At 41.9% G+C, this 24,369-nt stretch overlaps 1 protein-coding gene and 1 long non-coding RNA gene across 4 annotated transcripts in view; one reads left to right on the top strand and one right to left on the bottom strand.

The window, feature by feature from the left end:
* The window catches only part of GALNT2 (polypeptide N-acetylgalactosaminyltransferase 2), a 186,632-nt gene that overhangs the window by 94,525 nt on the left and 67,738 nt on the right, over positions 1-24,369 (top strand). For 2 of the 3 annotated variants that reach the window (XM_065590500.1, XM_065590499.1), the window contains exon 2: positions 17,144-17,237. In XM_065590500.1, coding sequence (XP_065446572.1) covers positions 17,144-17,237 — 94 coding nt within the window. Of the gene's footprint in view, positions 1-14,344; positions 14,477-17,143; positions 17,238-24,369 lie in introns of all 3 variants that reach the window. The other variant, XM_065590501.1, reaches the window with a different exon arrangement.
* LOC135982660 (uncharacterized) lies at positions 19,680-22,659 on the bottom strand. Its single transcript, XR_010600170.1, has 3 exons — positions 22,548-22,659; positions 21,018-21,112; positions 19,680-19,927 (listed from the first exon to the last, which is right to left on the bottom strand). It is a non-coding gene; the product is annotated as an uncharacterized LOC135982660 (long non-coding RNA).

Here is a 24,369-nt window from a genome sequence, read left to right as displayed (position 1 = left end):
TGGTTTAGCCTCTTCAAGGTGAGGTTTTTATTAAAGATGGCATTTTAAAATGCTCCAGAAAAGGGTTTATATCACTAGTTCTTATTCAGAGAAATATGGGAATGATCACCTAACCAGGTCAAGGTAATCCCATCGTAACCTGGCAGTACATCTTTAGAAAAATCTTGGACAACATATTGCTGGCACTGCCCCTTATCAAAAGGAATATTTGATTACTTAATTCATAACCTTTGGAGGCCTTAATCAAAGGCTAATGAGCGAAAAGGGAGTGTCCAGAGAGTGGGATGGGGGAAAACCTTGTGAATGTTTGAAACTATTTAATTTTGCTCATGTTACGGGATTTTGAAGTGAGTGTAGAAATCTCTAAGGGCTAGTCTACACTAGAAGCATTATAGCGTGTCTAGTGAAGACACGCTCTCTGCCCTATTGACATAATAAAACCACTTCCCCTTGAGGCGGTAGCTGACGTAGTGCTATACACACACCAACGCTTAAGTTAGTGTAACTGACGTCAGTCAGGGGATGGCTTATTCCCACCCCCGAGTGACATAAATTATAGTGACGTAACCTGTAGTGTAGACAAATCCTAAATCTTCAGGGGAGGCAAATTAATGCAGGTGATCATTATGCATTACCTTGTGCTTGGCAGAGCACTGCATAGAGAGTTTGGTTCTTTTAGCGCTGAAAACCAGTTTGTGTATTTGGCATTCAGACCTACATTTGGCCACCCCACTTGAAAAGGCTTGAAAGATCATCTTTAGCTTCAAGATAGGCTTATGAAACCTTAGATGGAAAAGTTTGCCTTCCGGTAAGATTTTAAAGAGACTTCCTATAGAGAAGTCTCCACTGGCATAGTACATTCATTCTGTTTCGGAGTGGGGCTGGTCTTTCTCTTTGGAACTCCTAGAACATTAGGATCAGACTTGGATATTTAGTGGGATTTGTCTGTAAAAAGAAGTTGAAATGCAGAAGTATGGAGGAAAATACAAGGGCAGTAGTTGGAGGCAGAAACAGCCATTTAGATACAATACAAAGCAGATTTTTGTTATAAGGCTATCTATTGAAAGGTGTCACAAAATAATTTTACCAACGCAGGGACCTATGTAGTATGCTTTTGTTTACAGTTTATCATTCATGAAGGAAAGGGAAGTGTCCTACCATTGTCCTTAAGTGGCTGGGATTCTTTAAGAATCTGAAACCAGAAGTTAACTCTGCTCATTTTAAATTATAGAGGCTTTCCCTAAATCAGTCTCTTGTTTTTGTCTCCCAGTATGAAAGATGGTAAATAATGCCACATGCTCATTCCCTAGCTCTACAAAAGATCCAAGGCACAGACTTTTCTTTGTGCTGAAGCTTGATTTCTGTTCTTTGGTTTTCTTGGCAGTTCTTTCTCTCATTCTCTCTTCTCTATTCGGTCTCCTCTCCGTTTTCACTGTGTTGTGCACTTGACTGGGAGGCAAGGTGGTGAGTAGTGCCACTGTTTACGTCCCTCTCCTGCAAACCACATCCAGTCAAAGAGTAAATCTGTTTTTGCAGGGTAGCTCCTTAGGATCTTGTTTTCACTTCACAGCTGTTTTCTCTGGTCTCCCCCAAAGATGAAAGGGAAGCGGCACTGTTTCCTTCTCCAATGAGCTGCAAAAGTGACTGGACTGGGAAAGGAATCCTTTGCACTCCTCTCCCCATACCATTGCATATGTTTTGATCTCTGATCACATTCCAGACACCTGGGAAAAGTTCCCCATATTCTATTTGATCATAAGTTTTATAAGTAGGGCTGTCAAGCGATTAAAATAATTAATCATGATTAATCGCACTGTTAATAATAGAATACCATTTATTTAAATATTTTGGATGTTTTTCTACATTTCCAAATATATTGATTTCAGTTACAACACAGAATACAAATTGTACAGTGCTCACTTTATATTTATTTTTGATTACAAATATTTGCACTGTAAAAAACAAAAGAAATAGTATTTTTCAATTCACCTAATACAAGTACTGTAGTGCAATCTCTTTATCATGAAAGTTAAACTGACAAACATAGAATTATGTACAAAAAAAACCCCTGCATTCAAAAACAAATGAATGTAAAACTTTAGAGCCTACAAGTCCACTGAGTCCTACTTCTTGTTCAGCCAATTGTTCAGACAAACAAGTTTGTTTACATTTGCAGGAGATAATGCTGCCCTCTTCCTGTTTACGATGTCACCTGAAAGTGAGAACAGGTGTTCTCATGGCACTGTTGTAGCTGGCATTGCAAGATATTTAGTGCCAGATTCGCTAAAGTTTCATATGTACCTTCATGCTTCAACTACCATTCCAGAGGACATGCATCCATTGCTGATGATGGGTTCTGCTTGATAACGATTCAAATCAGTGCAGACTGACGCATGTTCATTTTCATCATCTCAGTCAGATGCCACCAACAGAAGGTTGATTTTCTTTTTTGGTGGTTCAAGTTCTGTAGTTTCTGCATCAGAGTGTTGGTCCGTTAAGACATTTGGAAGCATGCTGCACACCTTGACCCTCTCAGATTTTGGAAGGCACTTCAGATTCTTAAACCTTGATTTGAGTGCTGTAGCTATCTTTAGAAATCTCACATTGGTACCTTCTTTGCATTTTGTCAAATCTGCAGTGAAAGTGTTCTTAAAACGAGCAACATGTGCTTGGATCATCATCCGAGACTGCTATAACATGAAATGTTTCGCAGAATGCAGGTAAAACAGAGCAGGAGACCTACAATTCTCCCTCAAGGAATTCAGTCACTAATTTAATTAACACTTTATTATTTTTAACGAGCATCATCAGCATAGAAACATGTCATCTGGAATGGTGGCCGGAGCATGAAGGGGCATACGAATGTTTAGCATATCTGGCACATAAATACCTTGCAATACCAGCTACAAAAGTGCCATGTGAATGCCTGTTCTCACTTTCTGGTGACATTGTAAATAAGTGGGCTGCATTATCTCCTGTAAATGTAAACAAACTTGTCTCTTAGCGTGGCTGAACAACAAAGTAGGACTGAGTGGACTTGTAGGCTCTAAAGTTTTACATTGTTTTTGAGTGCAGTTATGTAACAAAAAACCCTACATTTGTAAGTTGTACTTTCACAATAAAGAGAATGCACTACAGTACTTGTATGAGGTGAATTGAAAAATACTACTACTTTTATCATTTTTACAGTGCAAATATTTGTAATAAGAATAAAAGTGAGCACCATCAACTTTGTATGTTGTGTTGTAATTGAAATCAATATATTAAAAATGTAGAAAAACATCCAAAACATTTAATAAATTTGAATTGGTATTCTATTGTTTAACAGTGTGACTAAACTGTGATTAATCGCAATAATTTTTTAATAGAGATTAATTTTTTTTTAGTTAATGGTGTGAGTTATTGACCGCCCTAGTTATAAGAGAGATTTTTCTCTTAATATTGTGAAAGTAAGGCTGGGCTGGAGTGAATGTACTTCCTATCTGCTTCCCTGTGTCATAAGATCTCCTTTATTCTAAGATGTATACAAGTCGGAGGGTTTTTTGCAAATCCCCTCTCCCCCGCCTCTTCTTTTTCGCTCCTAGTTTTTTATATTGTAGTTCAGCTATTGCCTATTCTGTTCCCCTGTAACAGTTTATGGACAGTTGGAGAATTAATTCAATAGTAATGCTGCAACTACCCAAGCTACTGAGGGAAAGGGGTTTCTAGTAATTTTTTTAAACCTCTACTTAAGTTTGAATAAGTGGGAAGAAGGATCTTTAATAAACATTCACTAACCATCTTCCTTTCAAATAAGGGCTGAGAGAACACAGTCTGGTTTTCTGGCCCTCCAGAAAGTACAAGATTTGATATTCCTGACATACATAATAATTTAAAAAAAAAACCCTTTTCAGCTTTCCCTGATCACTATATATAAAAGGAATTTTCTTTTGCAACTTCCTACTCCCCTCTACCTCTAGAAGCAAGTGCTGAGTTATTACATTCAAAGGTGTTTAAAGGACCATATATTCAATCCTTTAACTAATTTGTAGGAAGTCATTTGATACTGCGGAATTACCAGTTGATAGAGAACAGTACAATCCCAATATTTATAAAGGTTTTGGAAGGGTTAGTGGTTCTGCAACTCTGACGTCTTTATCCTGCATAAGGTAGATATTTATGGCTAGGTAAAGGCTATTTGAAACTACTATGTGTAATAGACATGATTTACCTTTCACAAATCCACGCTGATTTGCCTGAAAAATTGGATTATTTAAATGAAATAACTGCTGGCTTGAGTTGTTGAGAGAGGAGCCAATAAAAACTTTCAACAAAGTTAACATGATTATTATATAAACTCTGGGGCAGGTAATAAATTAAAGAATAGTTATGTAATGAGCAGAGGGCATTAAAGGTATGGGTGTTCAGGGAAGCTGCACAGAGCTGTCTGTGTTGGGACTGTAATGGTCTTTCTCTCTCCCTCTCAGAGGGAGGCCACTTAGTCTGGTCCTTTCTGGCCAGGACCAGAGTCCGCAGGACAGCAAAGAGCCCACAATAGGGCTGGGCGATCAATAGTCAGTCAGGCTTTAGCCTGGGTTTGGGCGGCTCAAGCTGTCAGCCCTTAAACCGAGTCTATAACTGAGCTGGGGGCCTGGGCTTGAGGAGGCTCAGGCAGCCAGCAACAAAACAGTCTCAGGGCTGGCTTTAGCCTGGATGGAGCACAGGCAGCCAGCAAAGCAAACAGTCTATAAGGGTGATGGTAAGGGAGGCTCCTTCTTCAGGGCTAGAGCTTCCCTGCACAGTGTAGGGAGTCAGCCACCCTGGGGTGTGGTGGCAGGGGAACGTGGGCCCACCCTACTCCACTGCGTCCCAGCCTAGGGCCCTAGCAGAGGCAGGATTGGCTGCCTCTGCGTCGGCGGGGATCCAGCTGCAACATGATTGATCCGCACCTGGGGGTATGTCTACACTACGGGATTAATCCGAATTTACAGAATTCGAATTTTGGAAACAGATTGTATAAAGTCGAATGTATGCGGCCACACTAAGCACATTAATTTGGCGGTGTGCGTCCATGTACCGGGGCTAGCGTCGATTTCCAGAGTGTTGCACTGTGGATAGTTATCCCATAGCTATCCTATAGTTCCCGCAGTTTTCCCCGCCCATTGGAATTCTGGGTTGAGATCCCAGTGCCTGATGGGGCAAAAAACATTGTTGCAGGTGGTTCTGGGTACAGCCTCACCCCTCCCTCCATGAAAGCAACGGCAGACGACCGTTTCGCGCCTTTTTTCCTGGATGAACACTGCAGACGCCATATCATGGCAAGCATGGAGCCCGCTCAGCTCAAGACAGCAGTCATGAACATTGTAAACACCTCGCGCATTCTCGTGCAGTTTATGCTGAACCAGGACCAGAAAAACAAGGTGAGGAGGAGGCAGCGACGGCAGCGCAGCGACAAGAGTGATGAGGACATGGACACAGAATTCTCTCAAACCGCGGGCCCCGGTGCTTTGGAGATCATGTTGTTAATGGGGCAGGTTCTATCCATGGAACGCCGATTCTGGGCAAGGGAAACAAGCACAGACTGGTGGGACCGCATAGTGTTGCAGGTGTAGGACGATTCCCAGTGGCTGCGAAACTTTCACATGTGTAAGGGCACTTTCATGGAACTTTGTGACTTGCTGTGTCCCCTGCCCTGAAGCGCCAGAATACCAAGATGAGAGCAGCCCTCACAGTTGAGAAGCGAGTGGTGATAGCCTTGTGGAAGCTTGCAGCGCCAGACAGCTACTGGTCAGTGGGGAATCAATTTGGAGTGGGCAAATCTACTGTGGGGGCTGCTGTGATGCAAGTAGCCAAAGCAATCACTGAGCTGCTGCTACGAAAGGTAGTGACTCAGGGAATCCCATTGCAGTAAAGCCATCCACTATGACCTGCACATTTCCCAAACTGTGGTGGGGCGATAGATGGAACCCATATCCCTATCTTGGCACCGGAGCACCAGAGTACCCAGTACATAACCGCAAGGGGTACTTTTCAGTGGTGCTGCAAGCACTGGTGGATCACAATGGACATTTCACCAACATCAATGTGGGCTGGCCGGGAAGGGTTCATGACGCTTGCGTCTTCAGGAACACTAATCTGTTTAAACTGCTGCAGCAAGGGACTTACTTCCCGGACCAGAAAATAACGGTTGGGGATGTTGAAATGCCAATAGTTATCCTTGGTGACCCAGCCTACCCCTTAATGCCATGGCTCATGAAGCCATACACAGGCAGCCTGGACAGGAGTCAGGAGCTGTTCAACTACAGGCTGAGCAAGTGCAGAATGGTGGTAGAATGTGCATTTGGACGTTTAAAAGGTCGCTGGCGATCGTTACTGACTCTCTCAGACCTCAACGAAACCAATATCCCCATTGTTATTGCTGCTTGCTGTGTGCTCCACAATCTCTGTTAAAGAAGGGGGAGACCTTTATGGCGGGGTGGGAGGCTGTTCTTACACGTCTGGGTGAGGAGGCTATGGAACGTGGGGAGGGGGGTTATACAGGGGCAGTAGCGCCAGTCTGTGATCCTGCTGCCATTCCTGAAGCTCCACCAGACGCCCGGAGCGTGTCTGTTTGCTCATGCAGCAGCCCCAGCGTTGCATCCTGCCTCCTCTGATCTTCCTGCTGCCACCTCTAATCTCGAGCGTCTCTCCTCTCCTCACGTTGGTCCCTCCTGTCCTCACGTTCACTGGCATCTTTCCTATACTTTGAAACCGTGTCCATCTGAATGAGTGGAAGAGCCCTTTCACTGCGGGTGGATTCCATGATTTCCGCGAACATCTCGTCTCGCGTCCTCTTTTTCCGACGCCTTATCTGAGATAGCCTTCGGGACGGAGGAGGGAGGCTTGAAAAATTTGCAGCTGCTGGAGGGAGGGGAAAAAGGAGAGAATTTTTTAAAAAGATACATTTTACAGAACAATGCTTATACTCTTTCATGGTAAAAAGCACTATTCACATTACATAGCACATGTAACCCGCGCTTGGCTAACTACAGGGAAGGATTTCTTTTCAGCCACAGGCAAACAGCCCAGTAGGAACGGCCACCTCTGTCCCCTTAATTAAATTCCCGTATTTCAACCAGGTTACCTTGAGCGATATCACTCTCCTGAGGATAACACAGCAAGATAAAGAACGGATGTTGCTTGAATGCCAGCAAACACCGGGACCATACGCTGCCAGGCTTTGTCATGCAATGATACCAGATTACTTGCTACTAGCATGGGGTGGTCAAGTGTCCTACCATAGAGGACGGAATAAGGCTGCACTGCCCAGAAACCTTGTGGCAAGGCTTTGGAGTACCTCCAGGAGAGCTTCATGGAGATGTCCCAGGAGGATTTCCGCTCCATCCCTAGACACGTTAACAGACTTTTCCAGTAGCTGTACTGGCCGCGAATGCATCCCAAGTCCTCAGGGCAAAGTAATCATTAAAAAATGCTTGCTTTTAAAACAAGTTTTATATTTTAAAAGGTAAACTCACCTGAGGTCCCTTCCATGGGGTCATGGTCTTGGATACTGGCTTGGGAGGGTACTTAGGCTGAGAAAAAGATCCTGGCTGTTGGGGAGAACGGAGTGCTGTGTGCTCTCCGCAAGCTTGTCCTCCTCCTCCTCTTCCCCGTCCGCAGAATCCTCAGGTGTGGCTGATGAGATTACCCCCGCCTCGGAATCCACGGTCAGAGGTGGGGTAGTGGTGGCGGCCCCCCCCAGAATTGCATGCCGCTTGGCGTAGAAGCGGCATGTCTGCGGCTCTGACCCGGAACGACCGTTTGCCTCCTTTGTTTTTTGATAGGCTTGTCTGAGCTCCTTGACTTTCACGGGGCACTGATCTGAGTCCCTATTGTGGCCTCTCTCCATCATGCCCTTGGAGATTTTTTCAAAAGTTTTGGCATTTCGTCTTTTCGAACGAAGTTCTGCTAGCACTGAATCCTCTCCCCATATAGTGATCAGATCCCGTACCTCCCGTACGGTCCATGCTGGTGCTCTTTTTCGATTAGATATTGGCATAGAAAGTACGATTATTAAGTTTGCGGATGATACCAAACTGGGAGGGATTGCAACTACTTTGGAGGACAGGGTCATAATTCAAAATGATCTGGACAAATTGGAGAAATGGTCTGAGGTAAACAGGATGAAGTTTAACAAAGACAAATGCAAAGTGCTCCACTTAGGAAGGAAAAATCAATTTCACACATACAGAATGGGAAAAGACTGTCTAGGAAGGAGTACGGCAGAAAGGGATCTAGGGGTTATAGTGGACCACAAGCTAAATATGAGTCAACAGTGTGATGCTGTTGCAAAAAAAGCAAACATGATTCTGGGATGCATTAACAGGTGTGTTGTGAGCAAGACACGAGAAGTCATTCTTCCGCTCTACTCTGCTCTGGTTAGGCCTCAGCTGGAGTATTGTGTCCGGTCTGGGCGCCGCATTTTAAAAAAGATGTGGAGAAATTGGAAAGGGTCCAAAGAAGAGCAACAAGAATGATTAAAGGTCTTGAGAACATGACCTATGAAGGAAGGCTGAAAGAACTGGGTTTGTTTAGTTTGGAGAAGAGAAGACTGAGAGGGGACATGATAGCAGTTTTCAGGTATCTAAAAGGGTATCATGAGGAGGAGGGAGAGAACTTGTTCACCTTAGCCTCTAAGGATAGAACCAGAAACAATGGGTTTAAACTGCAGCAAGGGAGGTCTAGGTTGGACATTAGGAAAAAGTTCCTAACTGTCAGGGTGGTTAAACACTGGAACAAATTGCCTAGGGAGGTTGTGGAATCTCCATCTCTGGAGATATTTAAGAGTAGGTTAGATAAATGTCTATCAGGGATGGTCTAGACAGTATTTGGTCCTGCCATGCGGGCAGGGGACTGGACTCGATGACCTCTCGAGGTCCCTTCCAGTCCTATAATCTATGATTCTATGATTATCGGTCTGCATGGTTACCTGTGCTGATGAGCTCTTTGTGGTCACCTGTGCTCTCCACACTGGACAAACAGGAAATAAAATTCAAATGTTCGCGGGGCTTTTCCTGTCTACCTGGCCAGTGCATCAGAGTTCAGATTGCTGTCCAGAGTGGTCACAATGGTGCACTGTGGGATAGCTCCCGTAGGTCAGTACCATCAAATTGCAGCCACACTAACCCTTATTCGAAATGGCAATATCGATTTCGGCGCTATTCCGCTCGTTGGGGAGGAGTACAGAAATCGATTTTAAGAGCCCTTTATTACGAAATAAATGGCTTCGTTGTGCGGACGGGTGCAGGGTAAATTTGATTTAATGCTGCTAAATTCGAATTAAACTCATAGTGTAGACCAGGCCTGGCTCTGCAGCCGGCTGCTCCGCAGCTGCCCCTGGGCCACTTCCTGCCTCCCTGGGGTTCGGTACCTGTGGCCTCCAGGCCTCTTCCAGCTTATCGGGGTACACTACGGCAGGCACTTTGGGCCAGTCCTCATCAGCATCTGGGGATCGGGGACAGCCAGGCTTAGGTTCCTCTCTGGGACTGGCAGAACAGGTGGCATGTCATCCTCCTCCACAGACTCTGCCCCAACTGTGATGCAGGGTCTGCCTTTGATACTTCCGGCCAGGCCCCGGTACTTCCGGCAAGGGGGGTGGGGTGATCTAGGCTCCGCCCTCCAAGGGGCGTGTAATGGTCCCTCGCTGTCCTGCTCGGAGGGAGGCCACTCGGCCTCACTACAGGACCAATATTTTTAATATTTAAAAAAATATTTATGTAATTATAAAGTATTATTAAATTTGCAGATACTAACATTGAGGGAATGGGCAAGACAGATTCATGTAGCTGTTGTACAGGTTTAGTGGTATATAAAATGTTAAATGTAAATATAACTAAGTAGAATGTTTATGGAGTTGGTTAATATACTTGAAGGATAGGGTTAGAGTAACCAATAGGTAACATATAAATAGAATGGGAGGGCCTTATCTATGAGAAATCTTCTTGAGAGAACTAGTGAGGTGACACAACTGAAATATTTAAACGAGCTGAACGTTGTTATAAAATGAAGCATGATTAATTATGATGAGCAATTGCACTTCTTTGCCAAGTGCCCTTATTCATGGTGTTCCACTGGGTTCAGTCTTTTCAACTCCCTTCAATGTGTGAGTGAAGCCACAGGGAGAACGAGGTGCTGTGAGCATCAGTGACATTGGTATGTTTATAGTCCGATCCTGTTCACTAAGGTTGGACAGAACCATTTTCTTGCTCTGCCAGTATCTGGTAGGGATGAGACTACACTATGCCTGAACTGCTACTAGGTTAATTCAGTTTTTAACTCTGTGCGTTGGAGTAGGGCAGTGAATTGATTGTCACAGGATATGTCTGCCCTGGAATTGGACATGTGATTGCAGCTGGTGTAGGCACACCCATGCCGGCTTTAATCAGGCTAGTGCAGCTAAAAATAGCAGTGAAGATGCAGTAGCATGTACCCTGGTGAGGGCTAGGAACATGACTATTATAACAGACTGCAGTGTCTGCTGTAGTTTAGGTTAAAACCAACCTTGTTTAAACTTGATTTTTCTAAGTGCTCTAAAATCCACAGTTACTTAGCTTGCCTTGAAATTTGGTGACCTGGCATAAGTGTCTCACTTGAGCACTGTGCCCAGAGAAAACCAGGACACAGAGTTCAGGTACATGCCCGCCCAGCCTTAACTCTTCCCTCTTTTTGAGCAATGCTCGTATAAGCCCATAACACATACTTGCACTTCTTTGCCCTGCAGGGAATAAGACATACCTACACCTGCCCTACACTCTGACACTTAACCACTCCGCTGAAAGAACACCACATCCACTAAATTTTCCTACTCCTTCAACCCCTTTTACAAACCTTGTCTTTATGCACACGATGCCATCAAGCACTATGCTTTCATTTACCCTTTATTAAATGCATAGCCCACACTCCTCTCGCACCTAGCTGCTGACAATCCCCATGACAGGAAGACCCCTGTGCCCTGGTAGTGACGCAACCTGCACAGTACAGCACTGAAATGAGGCATATTGGCTCTCCCAAGATGCACATGCACTTCTTCCCTTTGATCACCCACAGTGGAGTCAGGGAAGAGGGAGCTCACATCTTCCCCAGAGGGCCACAACCACCCAGATAATCTTGCATCACAATCACAGCTCTTCCAAGCAGCTCCAACTTATTCCTCCACCATTCAATGCAGCTACGCCTAACACAGTGAATGGAGCTGGAGTGCATGCAGATAATTCCCAGTGGCTCTTGGCAGTTGAGGGGGAGGGGGGATTTGTAGAAGAGGGGGCAGAGTTAAGGTTTCATGGGTGTGTACCTTAACTCTGTATTTCCTGGTTTTCACAAGTTTAAGTTTTGCTCAAGTCAGTGTTCTGGAATAGCAGGGCACAAGATACCTCAATGCCACCTTAACTCTGTTAACGGAGCTTTTTGCCATTTAATATACTCAGGGTTCCAGGCAGGCACATATTGCCTGCACTGAAGCCTGCACCGCTATGGCTTCACTGCTATTTTTAGTCACACTAGCGATCACACCTTTGAGTGGAGTATAGACATACCCTGAGTGTCTAAGCAGCCATTGGAAATAGATTGCTGACCCCTTTAAATGAGATTGTATGGTACTTGCACAGTACTTAATTAGTAACTTGGCTTGTGCCCCTGTCTTCTAAAATTTAGGAATGCCTGTAATAGGTCACTGCCTACACAAAGTCTGGAATACATGTAAATTAAAAAAAATGCATATGTGCAGACACTAAAATCCATATTGTTTTGTCTGTTTAGGTAAGTTTTAAGTGACTTCCTGCTAAAACTTAAGTTTTCAACAATTTCTTAATTTTTATTGTGTGACACACAATAGCTAGAACATGCATTTGCTTTGGATAATTTTAATGTTTTGTATTAAAAAAATGGTGACTGTATTTAGGGACTTTAAGTTTTTATAGTACTGATCGCTCAGAGTGTCTACATTACAATTAAAAACCTGCAGCTGGCCCATGTCCGTTGACTCAGGCTCTCAGGGCTCAGGTAAGGGGCTATTTTAATTGCAACGTAGACGTTCGGGCTCAGGCTGGAACCTGGACTTTAAAACCCTGCAAAGTGAGAGGGTGTCAGAGCTCAGGCTGCTGGCCAAGCCCAAACGTCTATGCTGCAATTAAACAGTCCCATCGCCCAAGCCTGCTGGCACAGGCCAGCTGTGGGTGTCTAATTGCAGTGTAGACATACCCGTGGTGTCAGTCAGTGGACGTTTTACATTTTATTTCTAACACCTTGATACAAACGTGCATCCTGTTGTGGTTTATAACAGTTATAATTCTGATATATTAGTAAATGGAGGAGTTGTATGGTTGCTCTTGAAGGAGCTGTCCCAATGCAAGGAATTTTATCCAGTCTTCTGATTCTGGGATTGCTGTTTCTGAACTCCTATGGGTGTCTGATCACAAGCACCACTGTAATCATGTCTTCAGTTATCACGTTGAAAACCTTTGTTTATAGAAAATCATGTAGAAAGACTTTCTATAGTCTAACTTTTGATAGGAATATATATGGTGAGAAACAAATGATGTAACTTGGACCTGTGGAATAGGGCTTTTGGCTAAACAGTCCTTGGGTTCTATTTCTGGGTATCTTTTGTCACCTGCTTTTTGTATGTGTTTGGAATTCCTCCTGCTAAACAATTCTTTACATGGGGATTTAGAACATACAGCACATACAGAATAAGAGCTGTAAGTTTCCTATCAACTACTTATAAAAGAGCTATTCTGTGCAGTTACTAACGAATATAGGAGCCACTCTAAAGTCTGAAAATTAGCTAGACAGACCTTTCTTTTATTACATTGTTATCATGCTGCTAACAATTTGCAAGTATTGGTGCTCACTGTCACTATTTCCATGACCCTCTTTTTTTTTCTGTGGAGATGTGTGGAATTTTATTATTTTTTCCTACTGAAGCTGTCTTGCACACTCACAATAGCATCGGATAACTCAGGGTTCTTGTAAATCAAACAGATTTGATTGGCTTATTAGATTTTTCCAAGTCCAGCGAATCTGATAGCTCAATATAAATAGCTCTGTTGCTGAGCCTGCACTTGCCATAGAAATGTGACTATACATATCTGTTTGCATAGACACAGTAAAATAATCTGAGAATAAATGACTGCTTTGACCATCATTTGTAAAAGACAAATGACTTATTGCAGGAAATATGTCCTAGTTCGTCTCCCAGTTTTTTCTTTTTGGGTGGAGAAGTAATAGAATCATGATTTTTCATTGTGTGTAAACAACTGTGTTCCAGATGTTTTGGGAGGTAGCTTATTTCTGTAGCCTGCTAATAGTACAGACCAATAGGTGTTCCTTCTCCCCACCAATCGGCTGGGCAGGAAATGGCCATTGAAAATTGAGACCTTCTACCTCACTGAGACCAGGTCTCCCTACTTCTTTTATTATTGATATCCACTGAGCCAGTTGCTAACCTGCACTTAAAAATCCTGCATGCTTTGACTGACCAGCATGTCTGATGTGAGCTTGTAAATAAGAACTGGCCTTTCACTTTAGTTTCCTTAAATATCACCAAATGCCAGAAGGAAGGCATGAATGATTTGCACACCCAGCCTCCTATATTCTGCACCATTAAATCAATATAACGCTTTACCTTAGCAATGAGTATGAATAGTAATCTGTTAAGATGCTCTCCTATGGTAAGCATAGCTGTATTTGCAGTATCTTGCGCTTACCACTGAATGCTATTCCACTAAAAGAGTCTGACCTAAATATGTATGGGGAAGGGGAAGAACGGTTATTGCTTTGTTAGGCTTGTGCATTTTATTGTCCTTGTCAGTTAATCTAAATTGCTATAGCTCTCTTTAACATTTTGCTCTAGGCTTCAACATGTGGGACTTGGTACCTACACTTCTATTTTGTAAAAACATCTTCACTTTTGGACCTGATTCTCCTAGTCGTTGCTCTTGTGATAGTTTTACAAATTTTAGAGTTGTTGGCAACTGTAGTGATATTATGGTGCATTAGTAATCAAGTCCAGATAATCTGGCTTTTCTTTTGGAGAGGGGCTTGATACCAAGGAGTTTCCTTTGCCAGGGAAAGCAAATTGATTGATTGCCAATTTAACCTAAATCAGAATCACAAAAAAAGTTAATTTAAAGCTGATTTCTAGGCAAAACTTGGTAAAGTTATGTTGTTAAGGAAAATGTTTAAAATAAGGGGGAAATTATTTTCTTTTAAAGACATCAACAGTTCAAGGAAGGTGGATACACTGTTAACTGAATGTGTGCACAATTAGAAGTTATCAGATTACATACCTCATAAACAGAATTTAGCTCTGCCCATCTTTTAATTTCAGGACCGCTGAAAGAAGGAAGTTGATGGGGGAGGAGCTTCCAAACATGAATGAGAAGCCAGGGGCAGAGGAAGCTAGCCTTTAAGGGAAACCTCCACATGAGTGCAGAGGGAAGCCCAGGATAGTGACTCTGAGGCAAGGGCTTTCTGATGTTTTACTTACCAACAATAGTGAATCATTGTTTCAGAACTACATATCTGATTTCCAGGAATAAATATTCCTGAACTGCACAGACCAGTCATGTGCTTTGGATAACTAATATTCTGCCTATCCATAATTCTCCTATAATTTTAGTTGGATTAAGTATTCATTTTCTGTGCTTATCTCTCATGTACTGTTTTCACACCTGCCACATTCTACCCATGAAGTTAGGTGAGGTAATTCCTGTATATATTTTGTAAACCATTTTGAGATTCAAGATGTCAGGGTAAATGTTCTCTATTCAGGCTCACAGTGCCAAGTCTGTATCTGAGACTAAGTCTCTTTGGGTGTCCCTTGTACAAGGCAGATTAATGGATTTTTCTGTTATAACTAGTTACCTCTTTAAGCTTTAAGAGTTTAAGATATATAATAAAGATATTTATGTGAAAGTAGGGCCCCATATATTTTGTGATGCCATAGAATGTTCTGGAGAATCCACTCCTTGCTGCAGAGTTGTACTCTAGAATCTAAAACTTCCTAGCTCTCGTGGCTATGAAGAAAACCTACCCAATCTGAACAAAGGTGTGAGGTTTTCCTGAGCCAGCAAGCAACTTGAAAAGTATTTAACTGTATCACTCTTCTGAGATTTAAATTCTAAAACCTAAAGATGACCATTTAAATATCAACTTCATTATGTCACTGCTGATGTTTATCAGATATATGGAGCTAATGTGTTTATCTCACAGCCTCCAACTGTCTGCCATGACTTTTTGGATGCTGAAACCTACAAATATCTCCTACCCAGCTTTTCTGTTACAGCTTCTTTGATGCGGTTGTACGTTGTCAGTACAAATGTTTGTGGCACACTGAACTTGAATGACGCTGGACCAGATTTTCCAGTCTGCTGCACCATAGTGCTGTAAAAACAAGCCTCTTGCTGCAGAATATAGCTTACTACAAAGTATGTGAATCTTGTCAATAGCCAAGGAATTCTGAATAATCAAATTTCTGATAAGCATTGTTTACTGTTCTGTTCTGAATCTATAAAATCTCAGTTCGAACTTGCACAGTTTCAGTATTTGCACAGGTAGTGGATTTTTAAAAAACAACAACAAAAAGCTCTCTAAAAATATACTTATGCTTAAGCAGCAATGCATGTAAACTTTGCACACAAAGTACTTAATTTTGAATTTGGCATTGGTAATCTACAGTGGATGGGAGCTTTAGAAATGCTTTGACAGATGTGTACTCTGAATTTTCATGAAAGGATAGGATATGTCTCCTTTATAGGGACACAACATTGAAATCTAGATGGTAGTGAATGAAAAGTAGTTTCACCAACTACACCTGCCCTTGAGTTCCCTTACAAATTTTTACTGTTTTATAGCTAATGTCAATGTTTGCCTTCCAACATCGTTCAGATCAAAAATACTCTGTTACTAAGTGTTTCAACTGCCCTTGCTTGCTTATCTTTGACTCTGAGTGTCAAGCTTGGTTCATTCCTTCTCACATGCTACCATCAATATTAAAGATTCTGCAGGGCAAATCCTGCCCTTAGTGAGTTTTCACAAGGGAAACTGACTCTGTAATTGAAACTTAGCAAATAACTGTAATGCAGGAGAAGGAATAGAATCTTCCTTAATTGTGTTGACTCTGCAGGGCTAATAGGCGCGGCTGACTGAATAAATAGAGTGCAGATGTGTAGAATAAAGGCTTTTCCATAGACACTTCATAGTAAAACCTCACTGTAGTAATATACCTAATTACCAAATATAGTCTCTAAAATAAATGCTTCCTGTTATCCCACTTTCTCTTCCAACTTGATTCTGTGATGTATCCTAATGCTGAATTGACATCAGTTGTTTGTATGGTACCATGAACACATGATTATGACTTCTCTGTGGGATTAAGCAGGAAGAAAAATGGGGCTGTTAGTGAACTTTCATCCTGTATTTATCAATATCTTTCCTGGAATTCAAAAAGACTGATAGTTGCTTTTTCACTAAAAGTTAGTATTTTTAGTATAGTCAGAAATCCAGTGGAAATTTTACTTGAAAATTTACTATCAGCATGGGTTCTGCCAAAATGGGTACCCATAAATGGCAACTTGCTGTGGCCCTTTCAGAAGTTTTTTTATCAGAAAGCCACTTCCCAGAATATGATGAAAATTATTAATAACTTGGCTGTGTAGTATTTAGCTTTTATTATAAATATTCAAATAGAAGTACTCTGAATGTGCAAACTGCTGCACATGCACTATTTAGCTTTTGTTTTCGTCACACTTTGCCATCACGATTCTTTGTAGAAACAAACTTCAGTATCACAGATTACATTTAGGTTCACATTTCATAATAAATTTTCTATTTGATAGCAAGATGTTTCTTCGAGTAAGTAGTTGCCACATATGTTAAATGTTTGATCCAGTGTCTAGAACGCTGTTTTATTTTCCTATTTTTGGAAAAATTGGGGAATTTGCCATTCTTTCCCTTGGTGCCTAAAACAAATCTCTTGAGGTTTTTATGCCCTTAAAAGGGTCTAAAGTCCATGTTAGTGCCAAAGAGTAAAAGTGACTAGTCATCCCTTTTGAAAATACAGAAAATTAATATCAATTAATCATACCAATTTAAGAAATGGTTTTAAGTTTTTGTTTGTTTTTTTCAGGAGGACCCAAATGACATTGATGCACTAAAAAAGAAAGACCCTCGCAGTAACAATGGGGAAGACAAAGTACAAAGTGTGGAGACCCTACCTCCAGGTATTGCAGTAATGTTTGTTGCCAGAGTAAAAAAATCCAAAACTGTGAAAAGCTGGGGCTGTCAATTTTTCTGATCGAGACTTTTACCCAGGAAGGGAGAGAATTATTATGCAAAATGTGGATTTGCTTTAATTCTGAAAACTTCAACTTTCTGAACTCTAGCCCACCTTGCGAGTAAAAATACCTTCTATCTACATTTGATCTATGCCTGCTCATGCTATAAGCCAGGGGTCTCAAACATGCAGGCTGCATGCGGCCCGCATGAGTTATTTGCTGCGGCCCACCAAGTTTCCTGCACCCCCCGGAGTTATTTCCTGTGGCTGCCATGCTCCCCTTCCCCGCCATTCCCCCTCCCCTCCCAGCTCACCATGTCCCCGCTCCTCTGCCTACCTCCAGGCACTTCCCACCACCAAACAGCTGTTTGGCAGCGCTTAGTGCTTTCCAGGAGGAAGTGGGGAGGAGTGGGGAGCCGTGCACTCGGGAAGAGGCGGAGAAGAGGTGGGGCATGGGTTGGGATTTGGGGAAGGGGTTGGAATGGGGGTGGGGAAGGGGTGGGAAGAGGTGGGGCGGGGCCTCATGAAAGGGGTGGAGTGGATGAGGGGACAGGAGGGCGGGCTTTTGTACCTTTTATATGAAAAGGTGTCAGTGATGCGACCCTCGGGCCAATGTACTAGCCTCATGTGGCTCTTGTGGTGATTTGAGTTTGAGATCCCTGCTATAAGCTATTCCCTGGGTACAGATTCAATTGTTGGAGGAAGGCTCTTGTACAAGAGGTGCTCCAGTTCTCTCCACTGGTGGGACTGGCAGGTGGTATGCACTCCCCGATGGAATATGATACTTAACACATGAGCCCAGCTTCAATCAGGAGCAGGCCATTTTGGCTTCAAATTGGGGGGGGGGGGGGGGAAACGGCTTTTGTGATATATATGGTGTTTCTCTTGTGTAACAGTCTGTCTAGGCTAATGTGTTGGCTATAAGCTTTGTGCTCCAAAGCAAAGTGACATCTTTTCCCACTCATATCTGACATTCTCTAGCATAGAACATATGACTGGAGCAAGGAGTCCAGTGTCTTTGTTTAAGAAGAACAGGGACATTTCCTGAGGTATGAGCTAGGAAAGCCCCAAGTGACGGTGTGATGTGCTCATTTATGTATTATCAATGTAGGTTTGTTCCTCTTCCTAATACTCCTGTTGCTATAAAGCCACTGTTTTTGCAGCAGTGATAAATATGCATAGCTAGAATTAAAGCACCAAAGAATGTATTAAAAAAAAAAAAAAGGCTAATAACTTATTAGAATTGTTTCCAATGCCTAGCACTCTACTTGAAGGACAAGTGTGTCTTGCAAAGGAAATTACTTTCTACCAGATGGTTCCACAGTATGTGTTCTTTCATTGATCTTCTATACAAATCCAGATGCTTGGTTGGGAGAAATTATAACCAAGCATCTGGACTAGTATAGATGATCTTGAAGAAAATTAACAACCTAGGCGAATTTTACTCTGTACTTTGTTAAGCAGGATTTGCTATAATTTAAGCATGTTTTTGTTTTGTAATCGTAAAATCTGGTGCAGCATAAACTATTTAAATTAATGGTTTTCCACCCTACAGTCTTTGGCCCAGCTTGTTTTAGTCACTTAAGGAAATATAATTATTATGAACATTTGCTTTCTAGCAAAATAAATATATATTTATATTTGAGTATTACGCATCATAGGTTAGAAATTAATTTTTTTTTAACAATTTATTTTCCAGTTTATCCATGTTCATAAAGACTTGGTGGTAATTCAGTTAGTTTGCTTTCTAGCAGTCCTTTTTCTGTACAGTTTTCTCTGTAACAGGCCTCTTTGCAAATATGTTTAATACCTCTCACTTTTACTATAGTTTAGCTTTTCTTGTGACTTTTAGCTGCAGCTCTTCATTTGTAGGGATTAGGCTACTTAGCCATGGTTTAGGGCAATGGTCCCCAAAGTATGAGGCGTACCCCCCCCGCAGGAGGTGCAGCGGGGAGGGAGCGCCACCCACCCCTGCCCTGTCCCGCCCCAGCTTTGCTCCGGCCCCAGCCCTTGGCCCCCACTCTTGGCCCCTGGGAAAAGTTTGGGCACCACTGGTTTAGGGGTTCCAGGCATATATCAAATGCTTTTGGCTTTCCTCCTGAGTAGGAGAGACCTTTCCATTGGTCATAGGGAGCAGACATGGGTGTTGGGATGGGTATGGGGAAAACATGGAAAGGGGGGATTTAGAGGTTTGGGAGAGGACAGGAGCTGGAGGATATGGAGCCAGGAATGAGACCAGATGCCAGAATGTTCAGAAAGGAGGTCTGTTGACCAGTCTCTCCTACCTGAGTAAGAATGATGAATAAGAATCAACATACTCTTGCAGAATATACAAGGCTCTGATTACAACGCTCAAAGAATGTATTGTCACAGGATTATACTCTTAAAATGCTGTACTGGTATGAGCGTTTTTAATGATGGGTTGCACATAATGTTGTGAATACACAGTTATGGGATCTTTAATCCAGACTTCTGCAAGTTTTGTGCAACTTTTTTAAAGCAAGTGGTTAGGCTTCAGCTATTTGGCTTTTTCCTCCTTTTCTCTCTTCGGCTCACTATTTCCTTCCTGCTTTTCAGTTGAGGTTTAGGAGAGATGCTGCTTGTTTCAGCCTTCTGCGACATTGTATTTCTAGAGCTCTAAGAAAAGCAAGGAATTGTTTACTGAGAGCTCAGTGCACAAATATTTTAAAAAGTAGAACTTGGGAGTCAGTGTTTATACAAACGTTATACATTAACGTTTTAAAGGTAAATTGACATTTTACTATCAAAAACTATTCACGGTGCTGTGTTCAGGGGTTCTCCCAACAAATTTTAAGGTGGCCTTAAAGTGCGGCCACCAACTCTTGATGGTGGCTGCTGACAATTTTTCCTAAAATACTTAACTTTAGAAAAAACAAATTAAATATTCACATATGCATGTCCAAATCATTGTAATTTATTTATGTAGTGTTTTTTTTGCAGACTTGGTAATTAAAAATTCATGTACAGTTGTCTCTATTCTTAACTGGCCTGAACAGAATAGAAACACAAATAAGGTGCTTTGCATGTTTTGCTTTTTTGGTTGCGGGTTTTTTTTTTTTTTTTTTTTTTTTTTTTTTTCTAGCAAGTACGTCTTCTGCTGTGAAAAGTGATATTTGTATATTTGTTAATGTCCCTTTTCAAGCAGACCTACTCAGCCCCAACAAGCTGGCGGACAAATTAAGCTTTGGATGGGGAGTTGAGTAGGGGGCCATGGGATGATGGGGGATAGATGGGAGGCAGAAGGGGTCAAGGGCGATGAGGAGTCAGGGCAGAAGCATAGGGTCCTGCTGCACGGATGGGGACTGGAAGAGGCAGCGGGGGCCAGGGGCGATGTGGCGGGGGTGAGTCCAGACCCAAAGCCGGAGCCTGCTGCTCTGCAGCTGGGGGATGGAGCTACAGCTGACTGCATCACTAATGCCTAAAGCAGTGCAAATCTCCACTGCTCTCTGGGACATTGTCAGTGATTAGGAATATGGTTCTATTTTTTTTCTTCAGTCTTGTTGGGTACTAACTGCCAATCCTGAAACTTAATCTGATATCATATATGAATCAGAACCACAATTTTGGGGGGGAATTTTATTTTTAGTTTAACAATGTGTCTTCTAAGCTAAATCAAAACTACACTCCACAGCATATACAATACAAAGTTTAGGAAACATGTTCTATCACTATTGCATAAGGTAAAATATAAGCGAAGTATTTGTACCTGTCTTTTAATGCAATTTGACAGTGGGAAACAGATCCAGCTCTCCAAGCCACCAGTAGCTCTGAAAAATGAGTTCTGCAGTGTGTGCTTGTATACTGGGAAACGAAGCAGATAAAATATAAAAATACATGTTCAGTTGCTGGAAAATGCTGATTAATAGAGCCTTTTATCTTAAAACTTAATTATTAGTAAATTGTCAAACACTACCCTCTTTGCAGCTTCAAAGACAATAGCCTTATTTTTGCTGAGCAGCGTTTCAATTTCCCTCTGCGCAGTTATGAACTACTGTAAATTATTTGAATTGTTGTAACTTGTAACCATGCAATGCCACATGAGTAATTCTAGCTGATGTAAACCTGTCTAAGAACACTTGCATTGCTCCCTCCAACTGCTGCCATACCAGAGCATTGTGGGTACGCATTCCACAGTTGTCAGCGCAAGTCCCTGAAGCAGGGGTTGGTGGGAATACCATTTCACTATTGAAGAGGTGCTGTAACAATTTAAAAATGTTAATGCATATGATTCACTTTTTAATGTATACAGTAGTATGTATTTTGTAAAATTAAATGTCAGTATTACATTAAAATAACCTTTATTTTTGAAACCAGAAAAGCCTTAGGATTGAATGCATTGCACTTTATAAAATGGAAAACAAATATGCATCAAATAATAGAAGTTACTGTAGTTCAGTATAAATAATCAGGAGTATAGGTGATTGTCACAGTTTTGGGCTAACTAAACCTTTGACTTCCTCTGTGGTCTGCTCAAGGGATCCCCTCTCAGGCCTCTAGCCATCACCATTCTCTGAGCCAGGGACACACATCCCTCTCCCTCTTAACCCAGGGGGTTTAGATTTTCAGCCTCCTTGTTTATCTCCACAAGTCTGAGTCCAGCACCTGCGTGTTGCTTTCACTTCCAGGGCTTTGACCAGTGTATGCCAGCAGTTCCAAGTAGTTAAACAACTCTTTCAGAGCAGAGCACATTTATTTTAGGATAAAAAGCCTTGGAGAAAACATTTAAAACAATAAAAGGATTAATTGCCTAAGTTCACCAGAAGCCCCCCACCCAATTCTTATGGGAATTGGAATCCCTGATAAATTCCAAGATCTTTCAGTCAGGCTTTGGCTCTCTTGGTTATCAGGTCATGTCCGTTTGTAGCCCAAGAAGCCTGCTCTGTCAGTTCAAACTCTGCCTTTATATCCAAAACCCCTGTTTTTGTTTTCAAGCCTCCTGAAACATGTAAAACCAGTCACTGCCCCTTTTCCCAGGTGGTCACGCTTCTAACGCTGGGTATCTGCATAACCAGCCTTGGGATTTTGCATTGATCATCAATAGTGATTCCACAGGGAAATCACCCGGTGAGCCAGGAACACACAAATACTTAGAACGTTCACAGACCTTTGTATCATGTATGCCCATATCGCCTGGCCTCTCAATATAATAGTCTCTGATGTTTTTCACGCTTTCAAGGGCTCACTCAAATATACAGATAACATTCCTAATGTTAAATACAGAGGTCTAGAGGTATACCTGTTTGCCATATCTCTCACAGTGATATTGAACATATTGGTTGTCGGAGAGCTTGCAGGGATATTGTGGAACGCTGCTAGGAAGACCAGTTACCATGGTGTAGCTGCAGCATTAGAACTAGTGGCATATGCTATCTCTTTAAAAGTGCCAAGTCACTGGGTGCAGGAGAAGTGATAAGCCTTGTTTCAAGTAGGCGCAATTGTGCATTATTGCAAACTGTTGTGTGAAGATGTCGTAAGTGTTTGCAATGTCAGAATTCTCAAGTGTAGAACTGCCTTCAAAGGGTAGACCCTTGAAAATGTCCTGAGAGAAATTTTGGAAGACTCATAGAAGTTTCTTTTCACCACTTTTAAGGTTGGGCTTTGACAACTACAAAGTGTTCCCTCTGCTGCATTTTCACTAATTGGAAGCTGAAAATCTGTCTGTCTCCCCATAGTACTGTAGTCTCTCCTCTGGCTCTCTTCACAGGTTGCTAAATAAATGTTTTTCGGTCTGTTACATTTTGGTCTCTCTGGTTCTGGCTTTTCTGCATGTTTTCTTCAGCCTCTTTTGGGAGGTAAATTCATTTGTAGGAAGTGTTCAATCTGAACTAATTGAATAGCTCTTAAACCTGTAATCCAAAATATAGGCATCTATGTTCTTGCTCTATGACTAGACTCTTAAAATATTTACTTCCGTGGTTCCTCTGCTTTTCACTAGTACTTGCTGTTCAGGTAAGCTGTCAGTATTTGAACTCCAAACACCACCACAGGCTTGGTCAGAGCTAACTTCATCAGCTCCTCAGATGGCTCAAACCCTAGAGAATCTTAAATCTACTCAATGATTTTTCTTTTCAGTAAACAGTTTCCATTCTTGATGGATTTTTGTGTCACACAATAATTTGGTATCAGTCTTATTTTCCAGCAGAAATTCCAAATGGAATTCTAGCTGGCTATATCTTCAATCAGTTGTGTAACAGACAGCTCTAACTCACTTTGCGCACACTGCAAATTGGCAACAGTAAAGGTGTATTTGAAATGTCTGACCACTCTCTGGCTGCCCTAATGAATGCCTGTTATAATAGTACATCCTTGAAGCAGAGTAGCAGGTTACATGTAAAGTATCCTAAAGTATACGCTTTACTTGCCTAAAAACTTTTGTTAGCATCCATGGGGTGTTCCAAGAGACTGACTCTCTCTCTGCTAATCTGCCACTTACTGGACTTGCCCAAAAATACGTCTGAAATGTCAGTTCCCCGTGTTGCTTTTGAAAAACTCTCAGTGAAGCATAACTTCTCCTTGTGAACACGTTAGTTGTCAAACACACTAACCCCCAAAAGAGTGTTGCTTTGTGTCATCATTTGTTGCTACACAGCAACTTCAGTATGATACCTTGAAGAACACTTCTGCATTAAAATTGCATTTAGTTGTTAGGGGTAACACTATTTGTGCTCAAGTGGTTTTGAGTCATAAAGCGTAAATCCTGTACAGTTACAATAGGTTGGCTGTCAATAGCCATATAAGAAGGAATAATTTATTTAAAATGAAGAGTTAAGAACAGAGTTTATCATTTTTTCTAGATGCAAACTTTCAAGCTTCTGGGGTATATCACAAGATCAGTAATTTTATGAAAGGGTCCATCCTCTTAGAAGAAAACATTGTTTTACCTTAATTGCGTACTATAGTGTTAGAAGAAGCAGGCTTTGGATAAAGTATACATCCCCATAAGCATGCCAACTACAGTATTACCTAAAAGCTACAAAGTGTTCCAACTAGTTCATGTATTTCATATCAAAGTGGTCAAGTGTCCTAACTATTGGTAGCGCGTGCGTGTGTGTGTCTTA

The sequence above is a fragment of the Chrysemys picta genome, chromosome 3 (assembly GCF_011386835.1).
Source record: "Chrysemys picta bellii isolate R12L10 chromosome 3, ASM1138683v2, whole genome shotgun sequence".
Lineage (NCBI taxonomy): Eukaryota > Metazoa > Chordata > Testudines > Emydidae > Chrysemys > Chrysemys picta.
The sequence above is the reverse complement of the archived record's forward strand: the minus strand, read 5'-3'. Positions and strand labels throughout refer to the sequence as shown.